The 18,249-nt window shown below is 45.4% G+C and overlaps 1 protein-coding gene across 1 annotated transcript in view; it reads left to right on the top strand.

Annotated features, from left to right (window-relative positions):
* Positions 1-1,520: 1,520 nt before the first annotated feature.
* The window catches only part of CFLAR (CASP8 and FADD like apoptosis regulator), a 74,747-nt gene continuing 58,018 nt past the window's right edge, over positions 1,521-18,249 (top strand). The window contains exons 1-2 of the mRNA XM_049773340.1: positions 1,521-1,644; positions 13,937-14,328. Coding sequence (XP_049629297.1) covers positions 1,555-1,644; positions 13,937-14,328 — 482 coding nt within the window. The 5' untranslated portion in view covers positions 1,521-1,554. The remainder of the gene's footprint in view (positions 1,645-13,936; positions 14,329-18,249) is intronic.

Genomic DNA, 18,249 nt, shown 5'->3' with positions numbered 1-18,249 from the left:
ATCAGTCTGACTTTTCTTCTACCATGGACCCCAGTTTCCCATAACTGCCTCTTTGGCAGGCATGACAGAGTTTACTTTATATTGCTTGTTTCAACTAAATGGTTAATGGAATTATCAAAAGATACTTCAGGGGGTGATAGCACAGGGGGTGATAGGGTATTTCCCTTGCACACAGGCAATTCAGGTTCAATCACCAGCATTCCATATGCTCCTCCAAGCCTGCCAGGAGTGAGTTCTGAGCTCAGAGCCAGGAGGAACCCTTGAATGCTGCTGGGTGTGGCTCAAAAAAACAGTATGTATGTATGTATGTATGTATGTATGTATGTATGTGTATACATATATACTTCAATAATGGAAATTTTGCGAAAATTGTTACACGCATGGAGGGCCATTAAGTCACTGTCTGAAGGTTAACTCAGCTATTTGCTACTAGTTGAGACTTCTGTGTTATTGTGTGTATTGAGAATAGGCAGAAGTTTTTGGGGGTGGTTTATGCTATACCCGGGGTGTTCAGGAGTTACTCCTGACTCTGCATAGGCAAAGGCCCTCTCAGATGTGCTATTACTCCTCTCCCCAACTCACACCAGGCAGCATTCTTGGCCATGTGATCCAGAAGCCCCAACATCTGTAGGGCCTAGGGCTTAGGAACTGACACGTCAGCAGCTGTGAGATGCGGATGTGGCTGCCCGTGTTTTTGGAAATATGTGGGAGGCGGAAATTTTCTTCCCCTGCCCCAGAAGACCCCAGATTTTTCCACACACACACCCCCAAAGCCAGTATACCTGGGAGACTTGGTTGAGGAGGTGCTGCTGCAAAGATTATTTGGGAAGCAGTGAATTTGGGTCTCTGACAAGAAAGACAGTGACTGTGGGAATGTGGAGCGTTTGCAGGCGACTCGGTCCTCCCAATTTCCCAGGGCATCTAGAGTTTCAGCCCGAAGAGCAGCTTTCCTCTGAAGTTCTGTTCGTGGCTTGCAGAGACTCTGAGATGAATGTGGAGCTGAGCTGCCATTTGGTGCCCTTGGAGTGTGTGCTGTTGTCTACTGCTGTGGTTTCTAAAAAAAAAAAAAATCCCTTACAGGTAATTTCTGGGGTTTCTCAGGCGGTCCATGTGGTTTCCCGAGCCCACCCAGGAGTGACCGCCCACAGTGCAGAGCCAGAAGGAAAAGCCCTGAGCACGGCCGGGTGTATCCCCCAAAACAACATTTTAACGTTACTTAGGACACTACAGATAAGATGTTTTTGGGGAGGAACACGAGTCTGCCCCCGTGTCGGGTTGCTAATCCCGGGCTCAAATATCAACTCATGTCCTTACTGGCCTTCAAGCTAGAGGGAAAAAGGAAAAAGGAGAAAAGCTCGTTTGGCAGCAACAGGCAGCTCCCAGGAGGGAACGACCGTGCAACCGCGTCAGCGCAACCAATCGTCCGCCTGCACGAACAGGAACTTGTGTTGCAAGGAACAAAGAAGCTCAACCCTACCGGATTCTCTCGGGAGTGGGGTGGGGGGGCTGCCGTGTGGGGTCCCTCGGCCCGGTGAAGCCCCTCAGAATTTCGGAATGCAAAGCTGCCCGGGGCCGGAAAGCCCTAGCGGCCGGGTTCTTCTTTTGGCGGGGGCCCAGGGGCCCAGAGAACCGACGTGGCTTGCGGTAAGTGTTTTCGGGTTTCGGTATTACTGCAGCAACCGGGGCGCCCACTCTCCGCCCCGGCCTCGCTTCCCCTATCTGGCTGTTAGTACCAGGAAGGTGTCTAGGGAAGCGGTTGGGGCCTCGGGCTGGTGACTCAGTGATGCTGACATCTGGGGTGGAGGAAAAAGGGGGCGCCCCACGCTTCCCACTGCACCCAGCTGCCCCTCAGCCCCTCGCCCACCGAGTGGCCTCTGGTCTCCCCCCAAAACCCTTGCACAGGAGGCAGTTTCAGAGGCTGCAAGCAAGGGCGCAAAGCTTCCAGCTGGCTCTCTGGTTTCTGCAAACTTAAGATGTGTTAGTTGAAGACATCAGGGTTGGAGAGATGCAAACTATGGGGTGGGTGAAGGTGCTGGCTGTGCATGCAACTGAACCCCGGTTCTATCCCCAGCACCACTGCAGAGGGTCCCCGAACCCCACCGGGAGTGATCTCTGACTGAGAGGCAGGAGGAGCCAACCCTCAGATGAGTCACAAAAACTAAAGAAAGAGGGGAGCAAAAGTGATGGCACAGTGGGTAGAGCGCTTATCTTGTGTACTGTGGTCTCAGTGTGTGAAGAGCGTGGAGTGGTCTTATCCCCCACCCCACCCCAGCATCTCCGGATGTGGTCCTAAGCTCCAAAACCCCAAAAACAATAACATACACACAAAGGAGAAAGAAAGAAAGAAAAAAAAAAAGGTTTCTTATTTGTTGGGGTGTGCGCCAGATTGAGACTAGGGGAGGCTCTGGTGTTTGTGCTTCCTTGAGTACAGAGTTAGGTGGAAGCAGCGAGCAGGCATATTTTTCACTCTGTCTCACTAGCCTTAGTGGGCTGTAGGTCAAGGAAGTTTGTTCCTTGAAGTTGTGCAGTATTCCTTCAGGGCCAAAGGCCTTGAGTAAGTTGGGAGTGTTGGACTCTGGCAGGCCTGAAATGTGTTTTGCACTTTGCCCTGCCCCTCCCACGCGTCCCAGGCTTGGTCATGCTTTTCTCTCTTTCTTTTCTTCCTTTCCTCTCTACTCCGTCCCTCCTTCCTTTCTTTTTTCTCCTCTTCCCTCCCTCCTTCAGCCCTCTGAAAAAGGCCCATCCAAAGCCTTCTTTGTTCTTACTCTTAGATGTAGCGCCAAGGGCACTTGTTTTCTAATGTGTATCACACCATGCATGCACCATACATGGCTTGGGACTAGGGGGCTGATCTTATGAAACAGAAGGGGAACAGAAAAAGGAACAAGAAATGGGCTTCAAGAAGTGCTGTACTATTTTATTTTTTATTTTTGAATTCCCATCAGTTAAGCACTTATAATCAGGCTTTGTGTCAGACCTAGAGCAGACAAGCTTGATCTGCTTTCAGCGAGTTCACAGGGGAGTTTTCCTTTTGTTGTTTGCCTGAAACTCACAGAAAAAATTCCACTTTGAGTAGCCAATTTTTTTTTTTTGTTGTTGTCGTCTTTGCTCCAGAGTTAATCATGGGGGCATGGAAATTGCTCAGAGGGTGGAGTGGGCGGTGGTGAAAAGGCTCTGTGTAGTCCAGGCACAGCAGGAAATGACTCCTTCCAACAACAGGCTGGAAGGAGCCTGAATATCAGGAATTTGGCCCCATCCACCAACGGACCAGCAGTTTCAAAAGACTCAGATTTCAAAGGGAATTTGGGTGGCTTGCCATAGTTTTCTTGGTTTAGTTTTGTTTTGGGCCCACAGTAGGCGATGCCCAGGACCTAACTCTTTCCTCTGCACCTAGGGGGTTAATCATGGTGGACCCTATGGAAGTAGAACCCCGGAAGGCTGTGTGCAAGCCCTTACCTGCTGCACTATAGCTCTGGCCCAATTTATTAAAAAAAAAAAAAGAAGAAGAAGAAAGAAAATTAATACTTAACTTTGGAGGGGAGTATTCCCTGCTGGTGGTCAGGGATCAGGTATTGGGGGATACAGTGGGGTCTCTTACATGCATGACAGTCAGCGCCTCATCCCCACTTTGTCCATGATGCGATTCTGTTTGGGGCTGACATTTGGAGGTCCTGCTCTTTCATTAGCTTAGGGAATGTGCTTAGAGAGTGAGTCCAGCTTGCAGCAGGGTCTCTGAGGATCCCTATCCCATTCCTTTGAGTCTTGTGTGATTTGAGGGAGGTTGTGAGGGGCTCCCTGGCTGGTTTCCAAGTGGTCCCAAATGCATTGGGGTGCAGGGGTGTGTGCAGCGGTGGTTTCAGCAAGGTTGCACTTAAAACTTCTGCAGCATAAAATAAAATAAAAAACGTTTGTAAAGCAGAAAGAGATCCTCGTGTCAGGTCGAGGATCTGGGTGGGTGGGGGGGTTGCCAGAGCATAGGGTTTTTATTGAAGGACGAAACATTCAGGGAGGGCTCTTCTGGAGGAGGAGCCTAAATACTACCTTTGGCTGCCCCCTCCTAGCTGGAGGATTCCCCCATCTACACTCGGAGCTTTAGTTTACAGGATGAGAGTTTTCTACCCCGCGGATTTCAAAAAGAAGAGCCGCTAGTGCCCTGCGTGAGTAGGCTCAAAGCCCGTCTCCTCCTCCTCCTTTTTGTCTTCCCTGCTGTCCTGCATCCCTGGGAGAACCCATTCTGACTTTCCTGATGTTCTCTTAGCATTGAGCTCTGCAGGTCCCCAGGTCTGCAACTTTTGTAAACTCCTTTCCAAGGTTTCTTCTTTCGTAGCTGCCCCCCCCCCCCCCCGGCTCCTGCTAATTAACTCGTGTTTATTATGAACTGGCATACACCTCCTTGGCTGTCAGTTCAATCTAATCCTGTTAAGACTCACCGAGCTGCTTCGGGCTGGGCAGAGGAGGTCTGGGTACTGGGAGTAAACATGGATTTGAGACAGTGTGGCTCTTGGGAGTCCAGTGCAATTCCCTGTAGGTAACTGTGACCCCACATCTAGACTCAGTTGAGGATTGCCTACCATAGAAGAATGAAGATGGGGTTGCAGTGGGGCAGTAACGACCAGCAGCTATGACAAAAGTCACACTTGTTCTTGCTTTATTATAAATTGTGTGTGTGTGTGTGTGTGTGTGTGTGTGTGTGTGTGTGTGTGTGTGTAAAGATACTTGTCTGCAGAACCTTGTCAGCTCCTGCCAGAAGACTTGACAACCTACTTCCACAGCTCCCTTCAGCAGATGCTTTAGCTATTGATCTTAGATTGCACTTAATGCTCAATTGTAATGTGTATGTGTGTGTGTGTGTGTGTGTGTGTGTGTGTGTGTGTGTGTGTGTGTGTTTTAGGGAGACTGTACCTTCTGTGCTCAGGGGCTACTCCTGTATTGGTCCTGGGGGGGAATCATGTCCTCCTGGGGATAGAACCTGGGTCTCTGCATTTTTCCCACCTTATTCTTTTGTCATAGTGCTATTTCTCCAATTGGATTTCAGAGCTGGCACTTTTCGTTTCACTTGTGATTTTATTCTCCTCTGGCATTTGTGTTCTGATAAATAAAGTTTATCTTCTAATGGCTGTTTTTCTTGATTTTGAGAATGTTTGAGTCAACAGTTGACATTTCACTCAGCTGCTTGTTTGTTTAATTGATTTTGGTGTTTTGGGCTCATGGCCATATTTAGGGCTTTTTCTTACTTCTGCATTCAGGAATCACCCCAGCAGGCTCTGAGGACCGGATGAGATGGATGCTGGGGATTGAACTTGGGTTGGCTGCATGTAAGGCAATGGTCTCCCTGATGTGCTATCATTCTAGCCCTGAATAATTTTATTTTGTCCTCAATTTTGGGGTTAGAGGAATATTTTCTTCTCTGTACACATGAATCGCATAAATGCAAAACAATTTTTTAAAAAATATCATTATTTGTATTTTGGGGGCCATACCCAATAGTGCTCTGGAATGACCTGAATCTCTGCTCAGGAGTGGCTTCTGATGGTGCTTAAGAGACCATAGACAAGGGCCGGTAAGGTGGCACTAGAGGTAAATGTCTGCCTTGCAAGTGCTAGCGTAGGACGGACAGCGGTCGAAACCCCGGGGTCCCATATTGTCCCCCCAAGCCAGGAGCGATTTCTGAGCTCATAGCCAGGAGTAACCCCTGAGCATCAAATGGGTGTGCCCCCCCCCCAAAAAAAAAGAGATCATAGACTATGCCAGGGATCAAACTAGGGTTGGCTATTGTCTGTCTGCCTGCCTGTCTATCTATCATTTATCTATCTAATCATCTATCTACCTAATCTATCATCTCTATTATTTATCTATCTAATTACTACCTCTTTGTCTATGTCTCTTTTATCTACCTTTCTATCTAACTATCTCTTATCACCTTATCTCTTCGATTATCTCTCCACTCTAGGTTGAAATTTTTTTTTTTTTTTTTGGTTTTTGGGCCACACCCGGTAACGAACTGCGGTCCGTCCAAGGCTAGCGCAGGCAAGGCAGGCACCTTACCTCTAGCGCCACCGCCCGGCCCTCTAGGTTGAAATTTAAATTCAGGCCACTCATGTATAAAGGGACTTCAGGCAACACCAGCTAAATATTTTATCTATCTATCTATCTATCTATCTATCTATCTATCTATCTATCATCTATTTATCATCTATATGATTTTATCTATTTATCTGTTTATCCACCCATCTTATCCATTTTATCTATCTACCTAGCTTTATATCTAATTTATCTATTCTATCCATCTATCTTATCTATCTTTTAATCTATCTTTCTAATCATTCTATCCATTCATCATTCATCTTATCTACTTTTAATCTATCTAATCTATTTCTATGTATCTATCTACTCATCCATCCATCTGTCTATATCTAGCTACCTATCTATATCTATCTAGTAATTTTTTGGTTGGTTTTGGGGTGATACCAAAGATGTCTCTGATTACTTCTGGCTCTGCATTCAGGAATCACTTCTGATGGGCTCAAGGGACTATATGTGATGCTGGGATTGAATCCAAGTTGGCCTTATACAAGGCAAACACCCTCCCTGCTATACTATTGCCTTGGCTTCATTCTAATTATTGTAATGGGGGCATCACTGATATTAAACTCTTAGAGTGTTTTTATCAGACACTTGGACATCACTGATATTAACCTTCTAAGGTTGTTTCTTGAGAAACTTTTGAGGCCTTGGATGAAAATCTTGAGAAGGAAAGTATGTGATCTTGGAGATTGCTGTTACAGAAGGAATATTAATATAGATTCCATCAAAAGGGGACATCCAGAGGTTTTGGTACCTATTCAGAGTGGAGGCTTAGCTCTTTCCTCACTGGGAAGGCAGCTCTGCTTGTCCCATTGCTTCCTGTGTTGATGGTGTGACTGGAAAGTTGCATTTGCTTTCATCCTAGGGATGGAGGGGCATGCCTTTACATTCATAACATTCAATACAAGGATTGAATTCAATAGAAAGCCTATTCTTGGGGGCCGGCGTATAGTACAGTAGGTAAGGTGTTTACCTTGCATGCAGCAAGCAAGGTTTGATCCCCAGCATCCCATGTAGTCTCTGGAGCCCACCAGAAGCGATTCCTGAATGCAGAGCCAGGGTTATTTCCTGACAGATGTGGTCCAAAAGCAAAACAAAACAAAATCTATTTTTGTAGAATCCAAGGTTGTTAGAAACTAGTTATGCTGATTGTTTCCTGCTGTTGCCAAAGAACATTTTGTGCCAGGGTTACCAGATGGCTTAGAGACAGAGTTGGTGTCCTGTGAGTAAAACTGAGAAATCTAACCGAAGTTAACCATATTTTACTTTCCTTGAATAAGGCCACTAAACTCCATGTGGAGTATGGAAAATGGTAAACATAGTTACTGACCAAGCCAGTAAGGACTCTTCCCCCCAAAAAAGTTTTCCTCAGTGAGATGCTCAGCTGGGTCCCTAAGCTGAGCAGTGTTTTTGCTTTTCAGGAGGTAAATGGAAAGGAATAATACTAGCAGAGACAGAGGCAAGGGAGAGAACTTGATGAGGTTTGGTTGAAGCTCTCAGTGCAAGGTGTGTGCTGATGAAAGAGCAAGTGGAGGTCTGCCAGGGACTCTGAAGATAAAGGAAATTGGAACATGCAGTGGGATATGCATTACTGGAAGGTTGGAACTAGGCAAGTACTCGAACTTAGGTTTGAGCATATCTTAAAGGTCATTTTAATAGCAGATAGGTCTGGAGTTCAGAAGGAACAGGGTAAGTGAAAGGTCAGGGAGAAAGGTTGGGGAGTAGCTGATGCTGATGCACATTTGCTTTTCAGGAGGGTTCAGGATGAATAGAAGCCTTCAATGAAAAGGGTTGTGTAAGAGTCAAAGATTAAGGAGGGACTTTATTGCAAACGGTGGTGCCAGGCTCAACCCTGGGCAAAGGTTTCAAGGACAGATTAGTCAGTGTTCTCATAGTCTAGCAGGGGTCCTCAAACTTTTTAAACAGGGGGCCAGTTCACTGTCCCTCAGACCATTGGAGGTCTGACTATAGTAAAAACAAAACTTATGAACGAATTCTTATGCACACTGCATATATCTTATTTTGCAATGAAGAAACAAAACAGATACAAATACAATATGTGGCCCGCGGGCCATAGTTTGAGGACCACTGGTCTAGAGTTTAGTGGCAAGAGGATATAGTGAGCTTGGGAGAGGCCCCCCAGACACTTCAGTAATAGGGTCCACAGGCCTGAGAGTCAGGTATAGCATTTAGGAGGCTAGTCAGAAACTCAGTGACCAAAGATATACATTTGAGAGCAATATTTTGGCAACAGATAGTCTTTAATGAACAAAAGCATCCACATTTGAAATGGAGAACTAGAGTGTGAGCTCAGTGGGCTGAGTGGGACCCAGAGGGACTCCTGAGCACTGTCAGGTGTGGCCTCCAAACCAAACCATGGAAACCCACAAAGCAGTATTTCCCAGACTTATTTTTACAAGAAAGATGGAAACTAAATCTTGGAAGGGGATGCCTGCATGTGAGAATTGTCTAGAAATGAGTTGGTAAGCCTGCCACATGGTGCGGAGGGCACTGGGTTTCAGGGTACAGGTCGCCAGCTTGGGAGGTGTGGGAGGCAGGCAGGTTGCTGGTCTGATGCTTCCTCTCTTTGCCTTACTACCTGAACTGTGCTCTTTTGGGGGGAGGGAACACACTAATCAGTCCTCAGGGCATACGCCTGACTACCCCCAATGGTCACTCCTAACAGATTGTTGTACCATATGGAGTGTGGGGGAGGGAACCCGGGTCAGTCATGTGCTAGGCAAGTTCCTTACTTACTATTGCTCTAACATTCCCCCTTTCTTGGAAGTGTATAAACTTTGGCATAACGAAGGCCTTCTAGACACAACCATCATGTAGCCAGTGCCCTGTGGTCTTGAAGTGCTGGTCTCTGTTGCCAAGTGTCCAGAAGTCCCTAAAGGACTCTGAATCCTTATCTTCTTTAGAGGCTCCAAGTGTTCCAGGAGCCTGTTGTATAGCCCATTAGGTAGAACCTGACTGTTTTTTTTTTTTTTCCATCCTTCACTTCCTTCTGTCTATCCAACTTGTTAGGAATCTTGCATGGACATGGATTCTGCATGGCCACCCTTCCTCCTTCTCCTTTCTCAGCCCTCCTACCTTCAGTGAAGTCATTGCCAGCTTTCCTTAGTCCCACATGAGATGACCTCGGCCCATATGCCAAAGGCAGTTTTCTGTTGCCAGTTTGAGGTTGGTACAACTTCTCAGGCTCTAGTTGAGGCCTGGCTACAGTGTGTGAGCCACCTGTGGTAGGGCCACTTTCTCTGTCTTACTTAGCTCTGCTCCTAGCACTTACTCCCTGATTCCCCACAGTCCTGGGACAAGTTGTTTTGGGATTCTTAATCCTGCAAGTCCCACCAAGAGCTCTTTTCTTCAATCCCTGCAGTCAGAACCCATGTTTAATGCATATCTACTGGAAAGAATGGGGGTGCCTTCTGTTGGGTCAAGTGGTTTCTGCTAGCAGGAGTGGATCCTGACACACCATTTTATGTGGAGACTTCCTGGTGATTTATTCTATCCAGTTAGGCTTTTTGAAAAATAATAATATTTAAAAAATAAAAAAAAAATTTTCTTGAAAAAAAAATACTGAGCAATAGTACAGTAGGGAGGGTGTTTGCCTTGCAGGGGCCCTCCTATAGGGTCTTCTGCCCCAGTCTGCCACAAGTGACTTCTGATCCTAGAGCCCGGAGTAATCCGGGCTGGGTGTGGCCCAAAACCCAAAAACTAAAAAAAAAATATATATATATAGCAACAGTACAGGCCTCAAGAATGAAACTGAGGGGCCGGGCGGTGGCGCTAAAGGTAAGGTGCGCCTGCCTTGCCTGCGCTAGCCTTGGACGGACCGCGGTTCGATCCCCCGGTGTCCCATATGGTCCCCCAAGCCAGGAGCAACTTCTGAGCGCATAGCCAGGAGTAACCCCTGAGCGTTACTGGGTGTGGCCCAAAAACCAAAAAAAAAAAAAAAAAAAAAAAAAAAGAATGAAACTGAAACTGATCTTTGCTCTATTAGTTCTTTTTTGGGTTAACCAGTGTGGGTTTGACCACACTGGCAGTTCTCATGGCTCACTTCTGGCTTTGCAGTCAGGAATCACTCCTGGCAGGCTCAGGACCTCACCGGATACTGGGGCTCGAACCCTAGTTGGCCACGTTCCACACAAACTCTTCTTTCCTGCTGTGTTCTAGCTCTGGCTCCAAGATCCTTGATCTTAGTTTTTCTTGATGAGAAAAATCAAGAACATCTTGTTTATGGATGTGTACGGCATAGGAAGCAGAGTCACCGCCTGAGAGAATGTTTCCTGGAGAATAGCAGAGGGGAATTCCACAAAAATGTGGGAAATCACAACAGACAGGCTTTGTCTCGCCAGGAAAATTAAGTGCTTCAGGAGCAGGGTATAGTGAAACCCAAACCATCATAGGATGGTAGAGGAATACCAAATAAGGAATAATCCAATAATCCCATCTCTGATTTCAAAGAAATACAGGAAGCTTACTTTGTCATAAACCTCTCTCTCTCTCTCTCTCTCTCTCTCTCTCTCTCTCTCTCTCTCTCTCTCTCTCCCCTCCCTCTCTCTTCTCTCCCTCTTCTCTCCTCTCTCCTCTTCCCTCTTTCCCCTCTTCATATGCACATGTGCTCTCTCTCTCTCTCTCTCTCTCCCTCCTCTCTCTCTCTCCTCCTCTCTCCTCTCTCTCTCTCTCTCTCCTCTCTCCCCTTTCCCTCTCCCTCTTCCCTCTTCATATGCACATGTGCTCTCTCCCCCCACCTAGGAACTTCTGAAAATATCTTCAATGCTGTATTTAAAAGAGAAGTTTGAATACAATAGTTTCTATATGGTGTGCTCTGTTTTTCCCCTACCAGGTACCTGTATTTTCTCTTATGGCTCTTGTTAACTAGTAAAAAAAAATGTGCAGAAACACATTGGGAGAAGAGGATTTGATTTTTTAAAAAAAGATTTACATGGAAGGACATGAAAACTATTATGCTGAGTGAAATAAGTCAGACATAGAATAGTCTCGCTCATCTGTGGGATTTAAAAAAAATAAAAGATGGGGGCCAGAGAGATAGCATGGAGGTAAGGAATTTGACTTTCATGCAGAAGGTCGGTTCGAATCCTGCCATCCCATATGGTCCCCCGAGCATGCCAGGAGAGATTTCTTAGCATAGAGCCAGGATTAACTCCTGAGTGCTGCTGGGTGTGACCCAAAAACCAAAAAAAAAAAAAAAAAAAAAGAAAAAGAAAAAGAAAAGACAGTATTGTAGTAATATCCAGAGACACAGAGACAAAAGAGATGAGGGTTGGAAGGACTGGCTCATGATATGAAACTCACCACAGAGTGACAACTATCATGACAATGGTAGTGAGTGAGAGAAGTAGAATGCCTGTCTCGAATACAGGCAGGGGATGGGGGAGGAAGGAGTTGGGGGCATTGGTGGTGGGAGTGTTGCACTGGTGAAGGGGGGGGGTGTCCTTTTTTATAACTAAAATCCAACTACAAACATGTTTGTAATCATGGTGCTTACATAAATATATTAATTTACATTTTTAATTTTATTTTATTGAAACCATTGTGATTTACAAAAACTTTATATTTGGGTTTCAGACATACAGTGAATCATGGCCAATCCCACCACCAGTGTTGACTACCACCCACTATGTTCCCAGAGTGTATCCCAACCACCACCCTTTGTCCCCCCAAGCCAGTATAACAGGCCCATTTAAAGTTTAGATTGTTATAATTTGGGTCTCTTGATTCCATTGTTGCTGACTTTGGCTTGGATAGTTAATTCTGTCCCCCCCACCCACCTTTTTTTCTTCACCAATGCACCTGAAACCACTTGGCCCCAGACCCCAGGTCCCACATGCAAAGCGTGTGCACTAGCCCTTCCAGCCTTCTCCCAGGACCCCTGTGTTCCACTTTTTTGAAGCTCTGGTGATCCCCAGCAATAATGACTATCATTTTGCCACCATCTCCCTGATACACACTGATATTTCCTCACATCTGCTCGGCCTGGCTCAGCATAGGAACTGTAGTTTTCCTTCTGCTATTTTCTCTGACTATGCCATGTGCTTTCACATGAGTAATTTGGATTTTGCTGCCAAAGTATACTTCTCAGTACAGAGGAAAGACAGCATGCCAGTTCTCTTGCTGACTGTGCGTGACTGTCAAAAAGCAATTTTTGGACATAATGTTTGGAGAAATGAACTGGGCTGAGAGTTTCAAAAAACAGAAAAAAAAAAAAAAAAAACAAAAAACGGCCCAAAGGGCTGAATACATATAGATTTAATCTCTGACACTTTTCCCCAGCGCCACCAGGAGGAACTCCCAAATATTGCTGGGAATTGGCCTGGAAAGTCCCCAAAATTTGTTATCTCAGTAGTCATTGACGATGATTGATAAAAGTTAGATAGCTGATTTTTAAAAAGAGGCAACAAAACCTTTCATTTTCAGTAGTTTTTTTTTTTTATTAGTTTTGCTTTTTAATTTAGATCTGGTAGTGATTTTAGAGATCTGTTTCTTGTGTTTGATGTCCTCTTCTCTATTTTAATTGAGGTATCATGATTACAGTTTTAATATTTATGCGTTTGGCATGCTATGTTACTACTATACCACAGCCACCACCACAAGATTTTTCACCACTGTCCCTGAGTCCTTCTAACCCTCCTTGCTTGTCATTCTTCTGAGTTATTTTATTTCATTTCATATTCACCAGTTTCAGCCACCTACTTATGTGTTTTTGATTGTGTGATTATTTCAAATCTTTCTGAGTATATACAAATAAATGAAATTAATACAATTTTCTTTTCACTTAATGTAATTAGATAAATATAAAATTTATATTTGTAGGCAGAGAAGTAACAACTATTAGCAATATTACTGTTGGGTTGTACTTCTAATTTTTCTTGGCAAGCTAAGCTACGAACATGAGAGAAATAGACAGGGTACTCCCCCAGCACACCTCTGGCTTATTTAACACAAAACATAGCCCTGAATGGTCCTCAAACTATGGCCCGTGGGCCACATATTGTATTTGTATCTGTTTTGTTTCTTCATTGCAAAATAAGATATATGCAGTGTGCATAAGAATTCGTTCATAAGTATTGTTTTTACTATAGTCAGACCCTCCAATGGTCTGAGGGACAGTGAACTGGCCCCTGTTTAAAAAGTTTGAGGACCCCTGGCAGACTGTCACTGCTATTTCATTTTAAGTTTCTAAGGAAAATAAGTTGAGTCCCAAAGGGAAAAGAGGTAGGCCTTGCATGTGGTCTACCTTGGTTAGATCTCTGGCATTGAATGCATATAATCTCTAAGCCCTGCCAGGAATGGTTCCTGAACTTCTAGAGGTCTAACTCAAGTTCCCACACCCTAGGGGAAAAAATAAAAGAACTGAAAAAAGAAAATTGGTTTTTCTTGTCCTGACCTTATATCTTCTAGCCTAGCAGGATGAGATAATCAGAGACCACTTCTCAGCTGTTAGTCATTGACTATTCTTCCTCTTCTACCAATCATTTCATATCTCACAGTCATTATTTACCTAGTGATTTTCCCTTGATATGAATTTGATATTTAAATAAAGCATATGGAAATTTTTGTGTCAGTTCTGGTGCCATTTCCTTTGAATGTACATAATCTTCTTCCTCTGACTTGACTTGGAGATGACTTTGTCTTTGTTACTGAGGCTTCCGAACTGTATAGAATTTCATTTTTTTTCTCCCACCCACCCCCAGAATTTCATTTCTTAAGCTAAGCAAGACTGGCCAGAGAGAGAGAGCGAGGAAGTGCCAGGATTTTGAATGTTACTTAGGCATTAATTATTTTGCTAGGAAGAGGTTTTAAAGAGATCTCCATTTATCCACAGAACTCCACCACTGCAAAGAATCCAGAAGGACATAAGGAACTGATGCCAGAAGTTTGCCTGTTGCCCTGTGGTGGGCCAAAGGCCTCTGATTCCTGGATGGGACCTAGAACCATATCTGCTGAGCTCATCCATCAGGTGGAGGAGGCCCTTGACGATGAGGATAAGGAGATGATGCTTTTCCTCTGCCGGGACCTGGCTACAGGTGTAACCCCCCTTAATGTCAGGGACCTTCTGTATGAGCTGAGTGAGAGAGGGAAGCTCTCAGTTGAGGACATGGCTGAGCTGCTCTACCGAGTCAGGCGGATCGACCTGATCAAGCGCATCTTGAAGATGGACAGGAAGGCCGTGGAAGACCACCTGACAGTGCACCCTCACCTCATATCTGACTACAGGTAATCTCCAGGGAGTTCACACGGTTGGCCCAGGGGAGAGCAGGGAGGGATGGGAATGCTTATAGGGCTGGTATATTGGCTCTACAGGCTGGGGGCTAGCTTAGTGATATTGGGTTCCTCACACTTCAGGGTCCCCTGAACTCTACTGGGAGTGGCCCCTCAGTCCAGAGCCCACACCACCAGATATGACCCAAAAGAGAAAAAAAAAAGGAAATTAGAATAGTAAGAAAAGCTGCTACTTAAAAAAAAAAAACATTTACATGATGCAACTCCAATAAAATACATCTTAGCTTTGGCCTCTTTGGATAACTCTGTCTCTTTCCCTCCCTCCTTTCTTCCTTCCCTCCTCTCTTACCTCATTCTTTCCTCTCTCCTCTCTTTCTCCCTCTCTCCCGCTCTTTGTCCTCTCTCCTCTCCTCTCCTCTCCTCTCCTCTCCTCTCCTCTCCTCTCCTCTCCTCTCCTCTCCTCTCCTCTCCTCTCCTCTCCTCTCCTCTCCTCTCCTCTCCTCTCCTCTCCTCTCCTCTCCTCTCCTCTCCTCTCCTCTCCTCTCCTCTCCTCTCCTCTCCTCTCCTCTCCTCTCTCTCCTCTCCTCTCTCTCCTCTCCTCTCCTCTCCTCTCTCTCCTCTCCCTCCTTTCTCCTCTCCTCTCCTCTCCTCTCCTCTCCTCTCCTCTCCTCTCCTCTCCTCTCCTCTCCTCTCCTCTCCCTCCTTTCTCCTCTCTCCTTCTCTTCCACACTCTCCCCACTCTTTCATGTCTTCTCTTCTCTCTCTCTCCTTCCCTCTTCTCTCTCCCTCCTCTCCCCTCTCTCCTCTCATTTCTTGTCTCTCCTCTCTCCTCTCTTCTGTGCTGGGTGATAGGATAAGGGACCAAGCAGTTCTTGGGACTGAAAGCATGTACTCATTGCCTGAACTCTGGAGTCTGAGAATATGTTTGTTTAAAGTAACCGGATACAAGATTATTAGTAAGAGTGGAAACAATGGGCTGTATGTTTTAGCATGATGGATAAAATTAGAAAGATAAGGATGTCTGAGAGCCAGTAATTCTTGCCAGGCCCCAACTGCAAGTAATAGGTTTGTGGTAACTAATTTTCTGTGATGTCAGACCTTAAAGATTTCCTGTGAGAAAGAGAAAAATTTCCCCCTGATAATGATCCTCCTCCTCTTCAGAATTCCCTTCTGAATCTGCATCTGCTTCTTTTTCTGCTTGGAAGTTAACAGGGTAGACCCCTTTTTTTCACTATCTGTGAGGTCCCAATTCCTGAAATTCTGGGACCTCAGATCAAGTATAACATTTTTTCTTTTTTCTTTATCTTTTTTTTTCTTTGTTTGGGGGGACACACCCAATGACACTGAGGGGTTACTCCTGTCTGTGCGCTCAGAAATCGCTCATGGCTCGGGGGACCATATGGGACACCTGGGATCGAACCAGGCCCGTCCTGGATCTGTTGCGTGCAAGGCAAATGCCCTACAGCTGTGCTATCGCTCAGGCCCCAACTTTTTTCCTTTTAACAGGATCTAATTCAAGGCCTCACAGATACAAGGCAAAGACTGAGCTCCATTTCCAGGCGGAACATCTTTTGTGACGATCCCCTCTGGGCCCCTTTCCTGTGAGAGGAAAGGCAGCTGGAGGCTGCCTGTAGGCTCAGATAATATTGGAATTGTTCCTTCTTCCTGTTCCCATAGTGCTAGTAGATGTTCAGAGAAGCAAGAAAGATGGTCTTGGGAGAGTGAAGCAAACTTGTAACCTTAAATCAGCAGTTTATTTTCCCAAGATGACCAGCCATTAGTCATGTTGATAAGGATTTGGAGATAATATCTAGTATTGAAAACTTTGTTATTAAAGATAGAGTTGGAAGTTGAGCTAGCTTACAAAACTGGCTGAGTATTTTGGGTCTTTAGACCCAAAAGTTGAGGTTTGAAACCTCAACTATCAGTTAGCAGGGGTCTCAGACTTGCAGCCCGAGGGCCGTTTGCGGCCCTCCGTACAACATTTTGTGACTCTGCCCTAGAGGAATCTTTTTTTAGTTGTTTTAGTTGTTTGGGTCACACCCCCCAATGTTCAAGGCTTACAACTGACTTTACACTCAAGGATCACCCTGACTTTGCCTCCTGTGGCCCCCAGGTAAATTGAATTTGAGACCTCTGAGTTAGAGACTTGGTAGGCTCAGCCAGCCACTCCTACTGGTTAGTGGGCTTTCACTTCCTCCACTTGTAGAGCTAAGAATAATTAAAAAAAAAAAAGCTTAGATTTGTTAAAGGTAAGTTGTGGTCATTTGCTATGTAAAATGCTTTTAAAAAATTGTGGGCCACGGGCCCGGAAAGATAGCACAGCGGTGTTTGCCTTGCAAGCAGCCAATCCAGAACCAAAGGTGGTTGGTTCGAATCCCGGTGTCCCATATGGTCCCCCGTGCCTGCCAGGAGCTATTTCTGAGCAGACAGCCAGGAGTAACCCCTGAGCATCGCCGGGTGTGGCCCAAAAACCAAAAAAAAAAAAAAAATTTTGTGGGCCACATCTGGTGGTGTTCAGGTCTTAACTCTACCCACTCTGCTCAGGGAACACTCGTAGCAGTCATCATGGAACCTTATGGGATGCTGGGGATCAGTCAGGGTCAGCCATACGCAGAACAAGCGCTCTCCCTGCTGTACTATTGCTCTAGCCAAGTAAAATGCATTGTGAAGTCTGAAATACTTTTAGGCTTGGGAGATAGCTCAAGTGGTAGAGCACATGTCTAACATGTGTGAGACCTTGAGTTTGATTCCTGGCAAATCACAGTTTTCTCTGAGATGCCTTTTTGGCCTCCAAACATTGCTAGGTCTGGCCCTGGTCCTCAAATTAAAAAAGACAAAACAAAAGCAAGCAAAAACAAACAAACAAAAAAACACAAGAGGCACTCTACAAATTACTGTTTGTTTTATTCTTCTGTATTACTATGTCCTCTCCAACCACTTGGAGGTCCTCCAGCCAGGGACCTTCATAAACATTTTTCTGAGGTACTGACTAGGTGTCAAGAATAGTCAGAGAGGGCCCGGAGAGATAGCACAGCGGCGTTTGTCTTGCAAGCAGCCGATCCAGGACCAAAGGTGGTTGGTTCGAATCCCAGTGTCCCATATGGTCCCCTGTGCCTGCCAGGAGCTATTTCTGAGCAGACAGCCAGGAGTAACCCTTGAGCAATGCCGGGTGTGACCCAACAAACAAAAACAAAAAACAAAAACAAAAAAAAAAAGAATAGTCAGAGAGCTCCTCCTGTCTCCTCTCAACCGGCTCTAGTGAATGGAGGCCGCAGTTTTTAGGCAGTGTGAAGGTGTATGCATGCTGGACCCATTCACGTACCTTTTCAGTGGTCTGTGTGGACTGACACAGGTCAGATGCCTCAAAAGCACCAGTGTAGGGCAAATCAAACAGACTCTTCCATTCTGAGGAATTGAAAAGGCCAGCCTGTGAGGCATCCCTGAGAGAGTACAACAGTGGCTGTGTAGGCAGATGGCCATGGTGTCTAGCCCCAGGACCAGGCAGGGACTTTTCACCCTTGCAGTGAGGGTGAGGCCAGAAAACCGCAGGTAGTTGGGTTTTTTTTGTTTTTTTTTTTTTGCCTTAGAATCTTGCCGAAGTATGGTGTTGTGTCAACTGTACCAGCACTTTCCAAAGAAGCCAACATCATTTTTGACCTTATTTTTGTTCTTTCATCTTAGTCATTTACATACTTTGTTCTTTTCGTTATAACTACTGGGGGGAACTTCTTTAGGAAACTTTAAAATTTTCTATTGGAATCTGGGGAAATGGTAAGTTCCTCTTTTGAGTTCTCTGAATTGTTTTCTGGGATGACCACAGCATATTGGCACAAGAATCACATTTAGATAGGGACATATTAAGATGGGGGCACATTCAGTGGGGACAAAAGCCAAGCTTGAGGGACTGGAGTG

This window comes from Suncus etruscus, chromosome 5 (genome assembly GCF_024139225.1).
Source record: "Suncus etruscus isolate mSunEtr1 chromosome 5, mSunEtr1.pri.cur, whole genome shotgun sequence".
Classification (NCBI taxonomy): domain Eukaryota; kingdom Metazoa; phylum Chordata; class Mammalia; order Eulipotyphla; family Soricidae; genus Suncus; species Suncus etruscus.
The sequence above is the reverse complement of the archived record's forward strand: the minus strand, read 5'-3'. Positions and strand labels throughout refer to the sequence as shown.